This window comes from Magallana gigas, chromosome 6 (assembly GCF_963853765.1).
Source record: "Magallana gigas chromosome 6, xbMagGiga1.1, whole genome shotgun sequence".
Taxonomy (NCBI): Eukaryota; Metazoa; Mollusca; class Bivalvia; order Ostreida; family Ostreidae; genus Magallana; species Magallana gigas.
Window position 1 is genome coordinate 29,463,081 of NC_088858.1, and position 20,535 is coordinate 29,483,615.

General features: G+C 33.1%; 1 protein-coding gene across 2 annotated transcripts in view; it reads right to left on the bottom strand.

Annotated features, from left to right (window-relative positions):
- LOC105329306 (uncharacterized) overlaps nucleotides 1-19,297 on the bottom strand; it is a 35,622-nt gene extending 16,325 nt beyond the window's left edge. The window contains exons 1-2 of one of the 2 annotated variants that reach the window (XM_011430499.4): nucleotides 19,185-19,297; nucleotides 13,625-13,717 (exon numbers count right to left, since the gene is read on the bottom strand). In XM_011430499.4, the coding sequence (XP_011428801.3) occupies nucleotides 13,625-13,717; nucleotides 19,185-19,254 (163 nt within the window). In that variant the 5' untranslated portion in view covers nucleotides 19,255-19,297. Of the gene's footprint in view, nucleotides 1-2,094; nucleotides 2,337-13,624; nucleotides 13,718-19,184 lie in introns of those variants that run through there. The other variant, XM_011430500.4, reaches the window with a different exon arrangement.
- Between the last annotated feature and the right edge of the window lie 1,238 nt (nucleotides 19,298-20,535).

A 20,535-nucleotide genomic window follows, 5' to 3' on the forward strand; every position in this document is an offset into this window, starting at 1 on the left:
CATTACTGTGAAACTTATTTCAACAATACAAGAAATGGAAAATATTGATTAGCGGCACTCTGAACTTCTTTTGTATATTTTGTTTGGTTTCTTAAATTCTAAAAATCCTATTGAAATATATTTTTAGAAATGACTATTTGTGTATATACAATGTACAGTATAAAAATTTTGATAACTCAAAATAATCAATTGATATTCAGGGACTTCTTATATTTATGACTGGGTGTTCAGAGAGAGAGAAAAAAAATAAGAGAGAATAGCTTTTCTATCAAAATAGAACAACTACTGTAGATTCCTTATTTTAAGCAAGTCCTAAATCTACGATTCAACCGTTCTGCATCAAACCACAAGTCATTAGAATATAAAATCACGAACACCAAAAATTTATCTAATTAGTTTTATTTAGCTTAACTCTGTCTGAAATATATTGAATAGCATTTCATATATCTTTGTAATTTCCAAAATATTGACATAAGATTATTGAATGTGCATATATATATATAAATTCAGATTTCCATTATTTTTTATGGAATATTTGCTTCTTTTCCAACTAGAAGACTTACAATACATGTATTACCAAATATATTATGGAAGCTGGCAGAGTGTGTCAGCCCAACTCCTCATAAACCATGTACTGAACAAAATTTCAAGAAACTTAGTAGTCTGATAATATAAACAATGTACATTCAATGGTTTAAGAAGATTTATGCTGACAAAAAAAAAAGTAAGAAGACAGACTGACTTTTTATGCTTGGGATATAAAAACTCAACCAATAAAAGACATATTATAATGTACACATCTTTTTTTGGAACATTTCTTAAAACACAATACTGAAATAGGAAGTTGATAGATGACAGTTTACATGTACCCATAAAACACAAAATTTACCAATCATCTATTTGAGTAAAAATAAAATGAAATGTATTAACATGCATTTTCATATAATATTGCACTTCTTGAAAAATTGGATTTCGTTTCGGAAATGACAGCTTACTGTTAAAACTGTTAAAAATGATTAAAAAAAAATCAATCTGAAGAATACGTCATACAATTAGATTGTTCCATGTAGAAGTCATAAAAAATATATATATATCTACTCCGTTTCCATTTTTTTGGAGAGCATCATTTATGTAACACCGAGTTCTGGGTTAATTCAGTGAGTAGGTGGGGTGAATAAAGCTGTAGCTATTTAGGTCCCTAACAGCAGGAAGCTTGCTCTTTGATGTCAAATCAATAGAAAGGTTTCATCAGGGCATGCTATGTAAAATGTATGTCGTCATTAATGGATATCTGCACATTAGTTTGAAGTAGGAAAAAAAAATATTATATGACTTTCAGCCATTCCTAAATCTACAATATAAAACCGACATTTCTATTGATAGCATATATTGTTTATAAGACTGCTAAATTGAGCATTCGATCAAGAGAATAATTACGTATCAAAGTGTTCAACATTGACATCATCGAAGACTTTTGGTGTCAGATCTAGAGAAGCTTAAAATTATAACGCAAATGATCCATTCTAGGGCAGCTAGACCATTTACTTAAATTACCTGGGTACAATTGTAAGCTATAAACTCAATGTATGAGTCAACCATCTCAGTTACAGCAAACGAGTGAGTATGGGGACATAAACGCCAATCATAAATGTTCTACTAATAGGTGGATTTATGAGGAAAACTTATTAATGATAATAACAACAGATATACGTATTTAGTTAGTTTTAAAAATATATTTTTCATTTTAACTTTTCACAAAAAAAATTTGTACGTCTTTAGTTGAATGACCAACAACTTGAAAATAACAAACTAATAAACACTTTCTATATTCTGACATCAATACAAACAGGTTCTTCCACAAAAAGTTTGAAAAAAACCCCCAAACCATAACATATTTAAAAATCTTGTTTATTATTTACAGTATTATGAAGAATAAACAACAACACACACAATTAATACCCGAATTAGTTTGATTTTCTACTGCTACCCATTTCTCTAATTTAATACACATTTTTGTAGAATTGTTCACCCAACCCTTCCATTGAATATCGATTGATTATCCACTAAGTAAACACAAACCAAACATGGAAATACCTGAGAAGTAGGAGCAGGAGAAGGAACTGCGTTTCCTGGGGATGTAGTATGGAGCGAAATAATGAGAGTGAAGAGAGGCAAGGCCACCGTGATGGTAGCCTCCTGTCCAAATTGGTTGCGGTACTATACAGTCCATTGTCATGATTGCAAGTTGTCCAGCCAGCTAAAATAACTAATGTTTCATGGCCGTCGTCCCGCGTTTAACTCTTTCAACTACAACGTCAATATTAAATGGCTTTACCTGGCTACCTATACATTCTATCTACCCGAGTTCTCTGAGTGAGGGGCTCCACACAGGGGTCTTTGCCAAATTATTTCATACGCTCAAAATTTAAATTCATATAAGTGTTAACTATTTTATAAATATTCTTAAATTACTTGTATTCTTATTTTGCTCATCTTTGAATTTTGTTTTTGCCTTTTAAATATAACATTTCATAGTTTTTAAACAGTTTTTAAAACATCCCCCTTTTCCTAGTCTATTTGTGTATTGAATGAAGTCATTGCTTTGGGTTTAGTGGTAAAGGGTCACATGATCAAAATTAAAAAATGTAGATTATGATACACAATGTCGGCATTTAGCCACCACCCCGGGTCCTGTCCTACAGTGGGTATGCTAGGAGACAATGGTCTCAATGTGCTCCACATAAACAGGCAAAAAGATCAGCTCAGTGATAATGATTTAGTACTGGCAGTTTGTCAAGCCTTTTAATCTCTGTCTTTTATGAAGCAGAAAAAAAAATCTATTATTGTTGAAAGAAGCACAAAGGATATTATTGGTTGTAATAAGGAAATATTATGAAAAGAAGGCACTTGCTTTGGTTGTAGGCAATAGGATAACGTTTATCTTTTAAGAAACACAACCTTCTGACACTCAGGAAACCAAGCTCTTTTTCCAAACAAGTTAAGAAGTATATATAAGAACCAAAAAATAATCGCTCTCTCTCTCTCTCTCTCTCTCGTCACAGAAACCAGAATATATAGAATCAATCAATTTCCTTGCTGCCGTAAGGCACCAAATGCTAAATGAACAGCATTCAAAAGAAGACAAACATAGATAGTACCCATAAATTTAAATTGTTACAGCAAGGGTACATGTGAATCCGAGATTAAAGCATTAGAGTACCCCTCCATTAACTTGTCCAATCCTTCTAAAGATAAATACATCATAAGACTTGTACGATTTTAGTTGACATAATACAACAAAGTAGTTATCAATATACTAAAAAAAATTGATAGCTGACATATTGAAATTTAAGTTTACTTCACACAAAAATAAATATATTGCATACAGAATGATTTGTGAAAAAGTGCCACCATCTACTTTTTATCAAAAAAATATATATATTATGTAAACTATATACTCAAAAAGATATTCTATCAATTAAGTGTACATGAATATGTACACATGTCTGTAGCTCCATATAAAACCACATCTAAAACAAATATACAGCAATCATCAGAAGGTTTTTGGCTGTTTCTATCTCCGTCTAGAATCCATGACATTTATATCTTAAAAGGGCATAATTTTTTAGGTATAACAAATTGACTGTTTGAAAAATACATAATTTTTGTGGACAAAAAGTCTTGACACAATGAAATATGGTGTGACAGTCATACTATACCATATTTTGATGAACATTTTAAAATAAATTCATGGATCAACTCAACAACAGCTAGTCAGGAGTGCCCCTGATTATAAATAGACTAGAAAGGCTATAATGTTTGAATGCATTTCATATATAATATAACTCATGAAGACGAAATATCATATATTCACCTCAAAGTAATTTGTTAAAATTAAGAGAGGCTTACAAAAGATAATGTCTGCAGACTTTTGAAGGAAAACTACAGTGTATTGCAAAAGCTTTCTTCACCTCTACATGATATATTTATCAAACATTAAAAAACTCCAGATATCTATCCCCCAGTCTATAGCTTAAACACGGGTGACAAAGATCTTCCTGCTGGGCTCAGAAATTAAAATCCTTCGCAGGTTTTACAACCAAAAGTATAATCAAGCTATACATGGAGACTGGTAAGGGGCCCGGTGTTTGTGTTAGTAAAACTGATGTCTAGCCTTGAGTTAACTATTTAACAAAAACTTATATTTAACCTTGAGTTAACTACTGAACATAAACTTATGTCTATCCTTGAGTTAACTATTTAACAAAATTAAAAACTAGAGGCTAAATGGCAATTTTGAGTAAAAAATATTTTGGCACAGTTTACACTTCATAAACCACAAAGCTGTTTTCCAAATAGCATAAAGTACGTGTTCTAACCCAGTTCATAAGAGAATATGTTTATATCTATTCAGTACTTTTAAAAAAAACCTCATTAAATTTGACTACTGACATTGTCAAATCAATAAGCAGTTTAGCCAAGCATTGATTATAAGCACTTCTTAATCTTTTTCAAACTGCCTTCTAATGATATTTGAAGTTATTTAGGCAATAATTACTAAATGTAAATAACATATCATTTTTATTTAGTTCCTTTACATTTTGCCACAATTAAGAATGTACTTTTTTATGTTAAGTTTGTTTTGTAAACAAATTTTGTATCTATCTTTTTCTCATTGAAGGCTTAGATCCGTTTTAACAAGAGCTTGGACTTTTGGTGGGATGTTACTATCTATAAGTTTGCTCATCAAAACAAGTTGTCAAATATTGACCTCCTTTCTTTTAAATCGCTAAGAGATGCTCATTATTATTCATAGATGTCAAAACCGGAAAGTTGTTGCCAAGATCTGCTCTGCTGTGTGAAATTGATGCTGTTTCAGTGAAATATACATCCCTGCGTAAAGTCGGGCGAGTGTCATTGCGTTCAATATATTCATGTCTATTAGCCAATGACTGGGCAGTTAACCATGAGTAGACCCCGCCTTCGACAAATCAGAGTTTGTCACGTACTGCCTCCCAAGCTCTTGTCAAAACGGTTCTAATTGACGAGGAAAACTACAGTACTGCAATTGTCTATCATTATATACATACTTGGCAAAACCAAAGTTTAAAATCGTACACAAAATCTGACATAAAATTGATCCAAGAAAACTACTAGGTTACTTATCAATATATATTTACATTTTCCAATGTCTTTGCCTGTGATATTAACACTACCTATCGATTTTGTACTATATAACCCATAACCTCAAATGACGCTAAATTGAGGTGCCAGCGGGGTTTGCTTATTCATATTTAAATATTTTATCGTACGATGGTTTAGAATTATATAAATATAAGTAATAAGGAATCATTCTTTGAATATTATGAGGTGATAATTTCGGTCGGGGTGTGATCAAATCTAGTTCGAAGGGCTTTATTATAGATATGATCAATCCCCGACCGAAATTATCACCTCATAATACTCAAAGAATGATTCTGTATTCCTTAAACATTTACAAAATAAAACGATGCAATGTTTCTCAGCTCCCATAAAATTAACAAGCAGCTATAAAGGTTTCTATACAATTTTTTTCTTCTATCAATAGTGACAAAGATAATGACCCATACTTTACAAAACAGTGTCTGTTAGGCTATATAAAATGAATTTTTCGATTATCATCCCTGCTCACCCCTCTGAAATTGGCCCGCCACGATGTATTTTATTTCCTTTTCAAAGGAAAATTGTGAGTAAAAAAATTTGGGGAAAAAAAATCTGGTTCAGTATACAAAAAATTCAAACATTTTAAGGTGGTATGGGACACTAATTGTGTTGTGATGTATTGTTTATCAAAATAAACAACAAAACCAAGTGTAATTATATATTAAGTAGTTTCTTTCCCGTTATAGTCATCTAGCAGCGTAGTGCAGTGGGTTAGAGGGCTTACTACGAATAAGTAAGTCATGAGTTCAAATCCTGCTGGGGGTTTTACAATAATATTTAAAATGCAAATATTGGAATAGGCAGAAATCCTGTGTCATTTTCTATGAAAACTTTTTATATCGCCAAAAATGACTGCCACAAATTAAAAATGTTACAGATTTTCCCAATTTTCGCAAACTTTGTGACATGCAACCCCCCCCCCCCCCCAAAAAAAAACAACCCAAGATATACGGTATATACTGTGAAATCATTAGAGATTGTGCAGTTTTAGTGGATTCTGTGGGTACTACTGGCAACAAGCTTTCTATCAATTTTTCATAGAAGAGAACCCTACTCCAAACCATTGAAAGTAGTGTAATGGGTAGACAAGCCATGGGTTCTAATGACATGAAAATCTGGCAAAAACAATATTCTCTTGAAAAGCGGCCCTCACAAATTTGAAGGATTCCACATTAATAAGCTAAAACAAGCACACTATAATCAGCTTGAACACTCCAAATTTGGGGGCCTTAAAATGCAATGTATATTTTGCGATATAAAATAATTATCTTCTTTTTTTTTTTTTTTCTTTACTTGAATTTTATTTTGAATAGTACTGTACACAGTAGCAAATTTCAAAGTATTTTTTTGGAGAGTTTTACGCTAACTAACATACACTTTACATTACAATCTTTCATAGGAAATTGATCTTTATTTGACATATACAGAGGCTCATATGCTATCAAATGATTAATATGCTTGGGACATATAAACTATTAGAACTGTTTTTACAAAAGGAAACTGTAGAATTGGGATTGCTATTTTGAGGTCTCTGTGTAATCATCTTAAATTTTTATCCTTTTTGTGAGCAATTTAATAAAATAAATGTCAAATAAGAGTTTAATTACAAACCATTCTTCATCCAAAATTTTTTTGAGCAGGCAAATTTTAAAAAGAGAAAATTTGCTTGCTCATGAATTCTTTTTTGATGTTTTTGGCATCAAGAATGTCTACCAATATCTTGGCTTATATTATCTTTGTGAGCAAATGTCCTCTTTCATGGAATATATCATAGTTACAAGCTGGTCTAATAAATCATTGGTGATCAAAGGGGAGTAACTCTTTTACAAGCAGAGTAAAAAAATATTAAGGTAGTGGGACACCTCCATTTTTTAATGTATTTCCTATTGAAATAAACATTAAAATCAAGTATTAATAATATTATAACTATTATTCTTTCCCAAAATTGTTACCTTAAGCAGCATTGTGCAATGGGTTAGAATGTTAACTACGAATCTGTAAGTCATGAGTTTGAATCCATGTAAGGGCTTTTATAATTTTAAATAATTCTTTTGACACAGAATCATCAAGAGAAGAGAAACATTTAAAAAGTAAACATGATTTTTTCTCTTGCAATGTGATTAATATACACATATATAATGCCACATCCTAGTGGAACCCCACCCTATGGACAATAGTCACGAATTATACAGATCTCTTGCTCTTCAAATGCGTTTGTTTCGCAATGAAATGTGAATGGCAACTTAATGAACTGCAGATCAACCAAACACTAGATATACAGAAAACGTCAAACCTTGTTTCCAAATCTTTGCAGTAAACACATAGTTCTGGTAAACTGTCATGAGGTTTGACATTACAATAGAAAACTATGTCAGATTGCAGCAATGAACACTTTATTGACAAATAAGTCAGAGAAGTAAACCAAAAAAGAACTCTTTGGTCAAAGTGTGATATCCCTCAACATATGTCACTGACCCCAGAGTTTAAAATTTGAAGTGAAATTGCACATTAATTTGAAGTAAAATAACATTAGGTATTCATAAAAACTTTGAATACCAAATCTGAACATGGGTAAAGATGCCTGAAACTAATTAATGTACCAAATCTGAATTTGCTGCAAAGTTGCAATAATCAAACATGTTGCATCCACACAAGTTTAAGCTTTTCAGGCCGAATAGTTTTTGAGAAAAAGATTTTTGAAAAATACCAACAAATTTTCAATAATTCTCAATTATCTCCCCTTTAAAAAGTTTTTGAGAAGAAGATTTTTGAAAAATACCAACAAATTTTCAATAATTCTCAATTATCTCCCCTTTAAAGAGGGCGTGGCCCTTCATTCTAACAAACTGGAATCCCATTTACCTAGTGGTGCTTTGTGCCAAATTTGGTTGAAATCTGCCCAGCGGTTCTTGAAAAGATGAAAATGTGAAACGTTTACAACGACGACGAAAACGCCAACGACGACGACAGACAACAACAAATTGTGATAAGAAAAGCTCACTTGAGCCTTTGGCTCAGGTGACCTAAAAAAATTTAAAGCCTAGTAAATGCTGTCTGCAACATACTGTATACAGGGAAATATTCGCCCCATTTTATTTTTTCGCCCGTTTTGCCCTCGTTGTCAGCGGGCGAATTTAAGACTGGGCGAATTCCAATGTTCGGTTTTATCTCTTTAATACACAAGCGTGTCTGGGCGAATTTAAGACGGGTCGAAACCGTTTGCAAGTGTTGAAGGGCGAAAATAACATGGGGTGAAAATAACCCTTTATACAGTATGTCAAATGAATTCTGATCAGAACAGCTACCAGAGGTGGGTCTTCCACTCAAATGAACCAAAAAGATGATGCTCTACCTTTTTCTTGTGGTGACACTTGTGGCTCCTTGTCTTTTACGAAGTTGCTATCATCATTTACTAGTATAATTGGCTGGTCTCTACTGCTGCCCTCTGTCAAAAATATGAGAACATTATCATAAAAGAAAAACATTAAACTCACATTAATTACGAATCAAGCCAAATACTGATTCTTCTTATGAAGTGCCCCAGCATTTAATTCAGCCGTCATACTCCAAAAACTTTTTTTTATTTATAAAGAATTAAAGCTCAGGTATTAAATAATCAAATAATACTAATATAGGTAACTCTTGATGGTTTGAATTTCTATCGCTTAAAGTTTTTAATCACTCGAAGTAAGCTTCCAGTCATGTAACTAATCAAAGAACTAAATTTGCTATCATGGTAAATTATCTGCCCCCAATTTTAACCAATTTTTAAATAGTATCGTATGAGAACAAAATCTCTATAAATCATTGTACAGAGGATGCTTATCACTTTCATCTTGATTTTAGTCATCTTTGCTCACTCGCTGTTTATCTATGACATCACGTAAATGACCCAATTCTGTAATTTTACAAAGAAATGAAAATATTGTCATTTTTTTCCTTATACTTTGCATTTGAAAGTAATAGAACGCAGGTCTGCTCAAGTATGATTATAACATATGTTTTTCTTCATATAATTATACATATCATACTAAAAAATGGTACTTGAGCAAGCCTGCACAGTGCCCGATGTTTCCTGGACCAAAAACCATTGAAATACACCCAGATTTTACCAAAAAAACATCATTTATCAAAATAATTTTAAAAGACTTTGTGACATCATTTCTATATAATGACGCCACTGTGGTGATAGCCTTTTACACATTTATTTTTAAAATGATTTCAAATATTTTCTACCTTATTTTAAAAACTCTTTATAAAACTTTAATTTTGGGGGCGAACAATGCATAATACCGCACATAGTCCTTTACTCTTGATTTCTCAAACTCCTGATCTCTCAAAACCCTTGATCCCTCAAGTCAAACTGCAGTCCCGTTATTTATAATCTATTTTTCTGTGTGTGACCCATGTAACAGGATGTTTATTCCGGTGACACTTGTCCTGCAAGGTGATAGCTGATCGATGATCACCATATCTTTACCTTATCAATAATAATTTAACACCGACCATCTTATGATAATTTGGAGAGGCAGTGAAAAAGACAAATGAATTATGAGGCAAGAGGATAAATTTGAGTCAAAGTCAAAGCTTAATGAATTATAAAAATGCAGAAATTACGCATGTCAGCATCATTGTCATTATGACGATTATTACTGAACAAGTTCTTACAGAACTGAGTAGGACCACTGAGCGATCTGGTGAGGGACCCATACAGTGGGTAATACTAAGTCAAGTTGCCTTCCAGTGCAGTAGTACTGACCAATCTGGTCATAATATGATGCATCAAATAAATAAATATCATGACTTAATTCAATATTTGTTTCTCTGTAGTTTTTCAAAACATCAAGGTCTGTATATTTAACTGAAAATAACCCCAAAATTTAGCACTGAACATCTTTACTAGCCAAGGTTCGATCAGAAAACCTTGGCTAGCGAAGATGAGCACTGAAAAAATGGCTTAATTATGAACATCTGGTGTCTAATTTTAAAACCCATCGGTCACCCCGAAAATTTTGAGCTAGAAAACTTGAACTCTTAATCCCTAAAAGTTTTTCCTTGGTCCCATGGACTTCAAGCTATCGAAAGTCACCTGTATAAGTTGGAGCATGTAAATTTCATGCTGCATGTTATCTTAAGGTGGTATGGGACACCTGCGGATAATAAGGTGGATAAAAGTACAATATAATCAAAATACTCTCACCGGTATAGAATTTCAAATTTTGCATTATTTGACCCAAAAAAAAGTTTTAATTTTTTTTGGAAACGCAAAAATTATAAAAGCCCAAGTGGGATTTGAACTTGGGACTTACAGATAGAGTAACTCCTCTATAAGCAGAGTAAAAAAATATTAAGATAGTATGGGACACCTCCATTTTTTTTTATGTATTTCCTATCGAAATAAACATTAAAATCAAGTATAATATTATGATTTTTTTTTCTTTCCCAAAATTGTTACCTTAAGCAGCATTGTGCAATGGTTTAGAATGTTTACTACGAATCTGTAAGTCATGAGTTTGAATCCAGATAGGGCTTTTATAGTTTTTACCTATCCAAAATTTTTTTATTGTAAAATATAAAATTTTAAAACGGTTAAAGTATTTTGATTAAAAACCACTTTTATCCACATAAATATGGAATGGTGTCCCTTACTACCTTAGGACACTCAGATGGGTGCTTGTTATTAGGTAGAGACTATACACTCTGTATAATTCTTTTGACACAGAATCATCAAGAGAAGAGAATCATTTAGAAAGTAAACATGATTTTTTTCTTGCAATGTGATTGATATACAAAAATATGATCTCTTGCTCTTCAAATGCGTTTGTTTCGCAATGAAATGTGAATGGCAACTTAATGAACTGCAGATCAACCAAACACTAATTAGATATACAGAAAACGTCAGACCTTGTTTCCAAATCTTTGCAGTAAACACATAGTTCTGGTAAACTGTCATGAGGTTTGACATTAATACAATAGAAAACTATTTGTCAGATTGCAGCAATGAACACTTCATTGACAAATAAGTCAGAGAAGTAAACCAAAAAATAACTCTTTGGTCAAAGTGTGATATCCCTCAACATATGTCACTGACCCCAGAGTTTAAAATTTGAAGTGAAATTGCACATTAATTTGAAGTAAAATAACATTAGGTATTCATAAAAACTTTGAATACCAAATCTGAACATGGGTAAAGATGCCTGAAACTAATTAATGTACCAAATCTGAATTTGCAGCAAAGTTGCAATAAACAAACATGTTGCGTACATAACCTGTTATTTGTGCAAATTGCTACCATTGTTTGCCAAAAACCTTTTACATGTATATCAATCAGGGAATAAGTATTGGATTTAGGCAACTATATGTATTCTTTTATGCAAAGGTTACTGTAGAAGTATTTTAAAAAATTGACTTTTAATTAGGAAAGATATTATATATTTCATCTTTCATAATACATGTAAATGTTCAAAATGCTACTGTTGCAGTATATAAACAAGAGGCCCAGGGGCCACATCGCTCACCTGAGCAACAATTGCCTTAATTCTGATCAAATTAGCATTACAGTATCAAAATATCTTGACAATTAAGTACAGTAGATCTTGCTAAAAACAAATTGAAAATCTGCCAATTTTTTTCCACCTCTTTTTCTTTTGGTAAATACCAAGGCCCCTTTTTTGTTGTACCTGTAAGAAGATTTTTCTCTATTCCTATGTACCCCCCCCCCCCCCCCCCCCCCCCCAATTTCGTGGCCCCACTTTTCTCTAGGGAATCATGGTTTCATCAAACTTAAATCTGCATAACCTGTGCTTTCACACGAAGTACTGAGTTTTGGAACGAAAACTTTCCCAGAATATTTTTAAAGATTTTCTCTATATATTCCTATGTAAAAATTCAAATCGCCATCACGGCCCCGCCCTACCACTAGGGACTGTGATTTTGCAAACTTGAATTTACACTACCCGAGGATGCCTCTACACAAGTTTAAGCTTTTCTGGCCAAATAGTCTTTAAAAAGAAGATTTTTAAAGATTATCTCTATATATCTATGTAAAAATTCATCCCCCATTTTGGCCTCACCCTACCCCTGGACTATTATTCAAACAAACTTGAATCTATATGATCTGGGGATGCTTCCACTAAAATTTGGGCTTTCCTGGCCTAATAGTTTTGAGAAGAAGATTTTTAAAGATTTTCTCTATATATAAAAATTTATCCCCCATTGTGGCCCCGCCCTACCCCCAGGGACCATGATTTGAACAAACTTGAATCTACATTATCTAAGGATGGTTACACGCCAATTTGAGCTTTCTTGGCCTAATAGTTTTTGAGAAGAAGATTTTTAAAGATTTTCTCCATATATTCCTATGTAAAAATCCATTCCCCCATTTTTGCCCCACCATACCACCAGGGACTATGATTTGAACAAATTTGAATCTACACTACCTGAGGATGCTTCCACTTTAATTTGAGCTTCTCTGACCTAATAGTTTTGAGAAGAAGATTTTTAAAGATTTTCTCTATATATTCCTATGTAAAACTTGATCCCCCAGTTGTGGCCCCACCCTACCCCCGGGGACCATGATTTGAACAAACTTGAATCTACACTACCTGAGGATGCTCCCATTTTAATTTGAGCTTTTCTGGCCTGATAGTTTTTGAGAAGATTTTTAAAGATTTTCTCTATATATTCCTATGTAAAACTTGACCCCCTCTTGTGGCCCCTCCCAACCCAGGGGACCATGATTTGAACAAACTTGAATCTACACTACCCGAGGATGCCTCCACACAAATTTGTGCTTTTCAGGCCGAATAGTTTTTGAAAAGAAGATTTTTGAAAATGCCAACAAATTTCCAATAATTCTCAATTATCTCCCCTTTAAAGAGGGTGTGGCCCTTCATTTGAACAAACTGGAATCCCCTTTACCTAGTGGGCTTTGTGCCAAATTTGGTTGAAGTCTGGCCAGCGGTTCTTGAAAAGAAGATGAAAATGTGAAAAGTTTACAACGACGACGACAACGCCAACGACGACAACGACACACAACGGACAAATTGTGATCAGAAAAGCTCACTTGGGCCTTTGACTCAGGTGACCTAAAAAAATTTAAAGCCTAGTAAATGCTGTGTGCAACATACTGTATACAGGGAAATATTCACCCCGTTTTATTTTTTCGCCCCTTTTGCCCTCGTTGTCAGCGCGTGAATTTAAGACTGGGCGAATCCCAATGTTCCACTTTATCTCTTTAATACACAGGCATGTCTGGGCTAATTTAAAACGGGTCGAAACCGTTTGCAAGTGTTGAAGGGCGAAAATAACACGGGATGAAAATAACCCTTTATACAGTATGTCATATGAATTCTGATCAGAACAGCCACAAGAGTACATGTGGGTCTTCCACTCGAGTGAATCAAAAAAGATGATGCTCTACCTTTTTCCTGTGGTGACACTTGTGGCTCCTTGTCTTTTACGAAGTTGCTATCATCATTTACTAGTATAATTGGCTGGTCTCTACTGCTGCCCTCTGTTAAAAATATGAGAACATCATTATAAAAGAAAAACATTAAACTAACATTAATTACGAATCAAGCCAAATACTTATTCTTCTTATGAAGTGCCCCAGCATTTAATACAGCCGTCATACTCCAAAACCTTTTTTTTATTCATAAAGAATAAAAGCTCAGGCAAATAATACTAATACAGGTAACTCTTGATGGTTTGAATTTCTATCGCTTAAAGTTTTTAATCACTCGAAATAAGCTTCCAGTTGCGAAATCTTCCCTTAATAATTAACCAAAGGACTAAATTTGGTATCATGGCAAATTATCTGCCCCCAATTTTAACCAATTTTTAAATAGTATCTTTTGAGAATCAAATCTTTATAAATCATCATACAGAGGATGCCTATCACTTTAATCTTGATTTTATATAGTCATCTTTGCTCATTTGCTGTTTATCTATGACATCACCTAAATGACCCAATTCCTGTGATTTTGCAAACAAATGAAAATATTGTCATTTTTTTTCCTTATATTTTGCATTCGGAAGTATAGAACGCAGGTCTGTTCAAGTATGATTCTAACATTTGTTTTTCTTCATGAATATAATTATACACATCATACTAAAAAATGGTACATTGTACTTGAGCAAGCCTGATGTTTCCTGAACCAAAAACCATTGGAATACACCCATATTATACTAAAAAACATCAATTTATCAAAATAATTAAGACAATATTCATGACGTCATTTCTATACAATGACCACTGAGGTAATAGCCTTTTACACATTTATTTTTAAAATGATTTCAACTATTTTCCACCTTATTTTAAAAACTCTTTATAAAACTTTAATTTTGGGGGCGAACAAAGCATATTATTATACTTTCATGTTAAATACTGAAATTGGATTGGTTTAGATGCAGTTAATAATCCGTTTTATTACCCTCAGCGTTAGCAACACACTTAGCATTTAAGGGTAACAACGAATTGTTACATTCGCGTAAACTATGCGCGTACAGTTCCATTGTTCTGTGTGTGACCCATGTAACAGGATTTTTATTCCGGTTACACTTGTCCCAGGTGATAGCTGATCGATGATCACCGTATCTTTACCTTATCAATAATAATTTAACACCGATCATCTTATGATAATTTGGAGAGGCAGTGAAAAAGAAAAATGAATTATGAGGCAAGAAGATTATTTTCAGTCAAAGTCAAAGTTTAATGAATTATAAAAAATGCAGAAATTATGCATATCAGCATCATTGTCATTATGACGATTATTACTGAACAAGTTCTTACTGAACTGAGTAGGACCACTGAGCGATCTGGTGAGGGACCCATACAGTGGGTAATACTAAGTCAAGTTGCCTTCCAGTGCAGTAGTACTGACCAATCTGGTCATAATATGATGCATCAAATAAATAAATATCATGACTTGATTCAATACTTGTTTCTCTGTAGTTTTTTAAAACATCAAGGTCTGCATATTTAACTGAAAATAACCCCAAAATTTAGCACTGAACATCTTTACTAGCCAAGGTTCGGATCAGAAAACCTTGGCTAGCGAAGATGAGCACTTAAATAAATGGCTTAATTATGAACATCCGGTGTCTAATTTTAAAACCCATCGGTCATCCCCGAAAATTTTGAACTAGAAAACTTGAACTCTTAATCCCTCAAAGTTTTTCCTTGGTCCCATGGACTTCAAGCTATCGAAAGTCACCTGTACAGTATAAGTTGGAGCATCTAAATATCATGCTGTATGTTATCTTAAGGTGGTATGGGACACCTGCCGACAATAAGGTGGATAAAAGTACAATATAATCAAAATACTCTCACCGGTATAGAATTTCAAATTTTGCATTATTTGACCCCAAAAAAAGTTTTAATTTTTTTTGGAAACGCAAAAATTATAAAAGCCCAAGTGGGATTTGAACTCGGGACTTACAGATCCGTAGTTACCACTCTATAACCCATTGCTCTACCTTGTTAGGTAATAACTTCGGGAAAGAAAATATTTCTAAACTTACACATGATTTTATTGTTTATTTTAATCGAAAGTACGTCACAAGTTGGAAGTGTCCCATACCACCTAAAGTCTCACAACATCACAATCATGTAATTGTTTTTCAATTTAAAGTCTCCTTTACCAATGTTTAAACTTTTTTGCACCCAATGATGCTTGAGAAGATATTGTTATATCAATGAACGGACATACTAGGTTGCTACAGAACATTTTATCATTGATTCATTTATCTAACATTAAAGTGGGCAAATATTTTCAGCCCTTCAAATAATCTCTACACTAAAACACAATTATCATGAACAATGATTCAAACAAATTAACACTTCAACCAAGTTGTATGCCTTTGACATGTTTACCATATTAACAAGTGCGTTTTATTGACATATATCTTTCAAATCAATGTAAAAGATGTTTTGTAAAAAGTCAATCAGTGCTTTCCATAAACAAAGGGATTATCAAAGATTACAGCTAGAGCTGAGCGAGATAAGGCATCATCTTCATGAGACCACCTTTATCAGTTGATATGAAAATCATAGTTATGTAATAGATATATTCCGAAAACAATGCGGTATAAAAAATATCAGTTTCAAGGCACGTTAGGGCTGAGAACGGTCTGATATTTTTTAATACAGAAGTGTTTGAGGAATATATCATATTAAAATTTGAAGGATATCAGTACTGTAACCACTGGTAATGGTCTGATATTAAGAAGCTCACTAATATTAGACCGTCACAGGAAAACCTAGATCAAACTCTGAACCCCTTTCAAGGCTCAAGAATTGTCCAGGCGCCAAAGTCTAAACAATTTTAAAGACTCAAAATTATGTCAAAGTGTTTGCATATAAGTAAAACCATATATTATAACATTTCAGTTTTTGTGAATGATGAAAATGTTTTCCTTTGTAAAATTGGATCCTCACTGTGGCCCCACCCTACTCCTCAAGATTTTGAATCTACAATATCTGCAGTTGCTTTCACTTAAGTTACAGCTTTTCTTGACATGGTGGTTTTTTTTTAGAAGATTTTTATAGATTTTTCTCTGCATATTCCTATGTAAAAATTCCCCCCCCCCCAAATTGTGGTTCAACCCTCCCCCTGGGAATCATAATTTGAACAAAATTAAATCTACCCAACCTGAGAAACAAGTTTCAGCTTTCCTGGCTGATTGGTTTCTGAGAAGAACACCTCTAAAGATTTACTCTACATATTCCTATGTAAAAATCTGACACCCAATTCTGGCTCCACCCTAACCCTGGGGATCATGATTTTAACAAACTTGAGTCTACCCTACCTTAAGATGCGTCCAAATAAGTTCCAGTTTTTCTGGTTGATTAGTTTCTGAGAAAAAGATTTACTCTAAATACTTCTATGTTAAAATTCAACTCCCCTTTGTGGCCCCTACATACTCCTGGGAATCATGGTTTTAACAAAACTGAATCTACACTACCTGAGGATGCTTCCATACAAATTTCAGCTTTCCTGGCAGATTGATTTCTGAGAAGAACATCTTTTAAGATTAACTCTAAATATTTCTATGTAAAAATTCGACCCCCATTGTGGCTCCACCCTCCCCCCAGGGGTCATGATTTTCACAACTTTGACTCTACACTAACTGAGGATACTTCCAAACAAGTTTCAGCTGTCCGGGCTAATTAGCTTCTGAGAAGATTTTTAAAGATTTACTCTATATTTTCCTAAGTAAAAATTTGACCCCCCCTTGTGGCCCCACCCTACCCCTGTGGGTCATGATTTTCACAACTTTTGATTTACACTATCTGAGGATGCTTCTACACAAGTTTCAGCTTTCCTGGCCAAATGCTTTTTGAGAAGATTATTGAAAAATTCTAAAAAAAATCAATAATTCCTAACTATCTTCCCTGGAAAAAGGGAGGGTTTCTTAATTTTCACAATGTTGAATCCCCTTTGCCTAAGGTGCTTTGTGGCAAATTTGATTGAAATTGGCCCTGTGGTTCTGGACAAGATGTTGAAAATGTTAAAAGTTTACAGAAGGACAGAGAGAAGGATAGACAGCAGATGACAGACAAATCTGATCGGAAAGGCCTCTTGAGCTTTCAGCTCAGGTGAACTAGAAAGGAGAATTAAATATATTACAAACCATTTTTAAAAATTGCCAAAACACTTAAATTCAGTCATATCAATGACTTTGAATATCTTTTACATTAATGCCCTACAGGGTCAATTTATTTGACTACTAAATTCAAACAGCTTTTAAGTATCATTATTCAAAATACATGTAATTCATTTCATTGATATATTTTATTTCCTAATAATGATAGAAACTTTGGTTTTTTATGAATCAGTACATGTATTAAAATAACCGGGCCACAAACCACTGCCCATTTTACAGATTGTCAATTTTTCCTTGAGTTGATAGAATACTAATAAAAACTATATATTTCCTTATGAAAAAGCCTCAATCTGAATGTACAAAAGGTATAACTTATATAAATATATTACTGGTATAGAGATTGAGTTTACTATTAATCAATAAAATCTGTAAGGATTACCTCCCTTCCTTTTCAACATCAGTGTACAATATATAGCATAAGGAAAATAAAAACTGTCTTCAAATCAATAAATCTTGTCTGCATGATCTTAAAAAATATTGCTGGTGAACATCTTCAGATGGTTTTCAATATATGTACAAATTTTCTAACTTCGTTTGCGGAGGTATTAATAGCATGTCCACGGCAGTTTCCCTAATCCATGCATTTCATTACTTCAATTAATGCAAAATCAGGTTACTTTGTGGCTTTGGTTTGAAAAAGCAAGAAATTCTTTTTAATATCCATAAAAAAATTCTTTTTTACATCATTGCATACAACATCACGCATGTTAAGGCCCTTTCATAATTGGTGCATGAGCACTTTACAACACTTTGCAATCGGAATTTTTTAGTTGCATGAGCTCTCACATACTTGCACAATGTCCTGAGCAAGCACACTATTCAGATGCAACTGAATGAGATCCAAATTATCGCAATGCAACGCACAAACATCTTACAACATTTTGTGTACTCATAAGAGTGATGCCCAATTTTTAAAAGGTCTTAAAATGAATCGCAGCTGTCTATGTGTTTTGCAACTATGAGACTGTTGCTTAATTGCAAAATTTACTATCATTGGACAATCTACAAACTTCAATTTGCCATGCGCCACACGTTCAATCGTCCGATCACTTGATCACTTGTGCATTCCTTACGCATTATCTTTCAACACTCACTTTCATTGTGAAACAGTCATATATTGACAAGATATATCGCTTTTTAAAATTGTGAATTAAGTATGAATACTTCTTCATATGTTATTATTTCAACAACAGTTTATGATCCAAATCAAAAATTTTCAGTCACACAAATATTTTGTTGCTTTTGATCGTACGCCAATGGTGAAAGGGCCTTTACTAAGCTGTGTTCTGTCAAGTAAAAATCAAGTGTACAACCTGGCACTTTTAGCGTCATGTCAGTAAGACTCCTTTCAACATCTGTTGTTTCAGTTTGAGATTTTTCCATACTTGTAACTAATGCCGATTCCAATCTATATTTGCATAATTACCTAGAAAAAAATTAAGAGAATGAATGAATACAAGTTTTAATATGCTGTTTGATGATATCACATAGAAAGCATAATTCAATTTAAAACATAGACACCTGTAATCACAAAGCCCACCGAAACAAGGCATCACCCTTACGAGACCACCTTTATCATATTATATGAAAATCATAGTAAATGATCTTGGATATTCATGGAAACTGTTTTAACATAACATCGTATATCATATGTTTATTTAATAGGGTATTGTAAGATATAATGTTTATCAATACAATAATATAAAATATGATATCGCATCATATGATACTATACAATATACATCATATGATAAAATATAAAACTGTAATATACATGTATAATAATACAATATGATAATGTAACATATGATATATGACACTGTATTTGATCACCCTCTACTGTATTTGATCACCTCATAACCTTTGTTAGAAACTTTGGCATAAAAGCAAAGTTGTTTTCATAACTGTTAATCCCTACTCCAGTTATTGATAAACCTACATGTATATACTAGCTGTTATTGATGTATGTAATTTTCATGCCATTTTAAGATATTTCCCTGTTATTGATTAATCTCAAGATGTCTGCTATCTAAAGATAAAAAGATTAACTTTGTAAACTTTTTAATTTACATTTATTAACTATAACTAGACAACACTGAGATGGTGACAATCTCAAAGGGCCCCGCTTAAATAATGGACAATAGGATGAAAAGTGTTTCAGAGAATTTTTCTTTGACCATGACCTATAACTTAGAAATTTTCCAACTGGCTTAAAACTTTTAATTCAATCTCATTACCCCTTACAAACAGGCATTTTTATTTAACCTGAGCACAATTAAGCAAATGAGAAATAATCTATGGTCTAAAACTGAATATAAGAAGATCCACTATGACCTTCACAGATTGACTTGGTTCAAATTATAAAGTCACTGCACACCAATAAACCAAAAGCCCTGTTAATGTGAAGTAAGAGCTGAATAGGGCCAAGTGTAGAGTATATAATGCTCGGAAAAAAGAATTTTGGGTGATCCAATACGACCTTGACACTTGACCTACAAACATCATTCAAGGTCACTGCACACTCTTTGATCGTAGGCAGTCTGTTAGTGAAGTGTCAGCCAGATTGGATAAAAGGGAGAAAAATATGCTCCTGATAAGGATTTTTTCATATCATTCTGCTATGACCTTCACATTTGACCTTGAAACTTGGTTCAAGGTCACTGC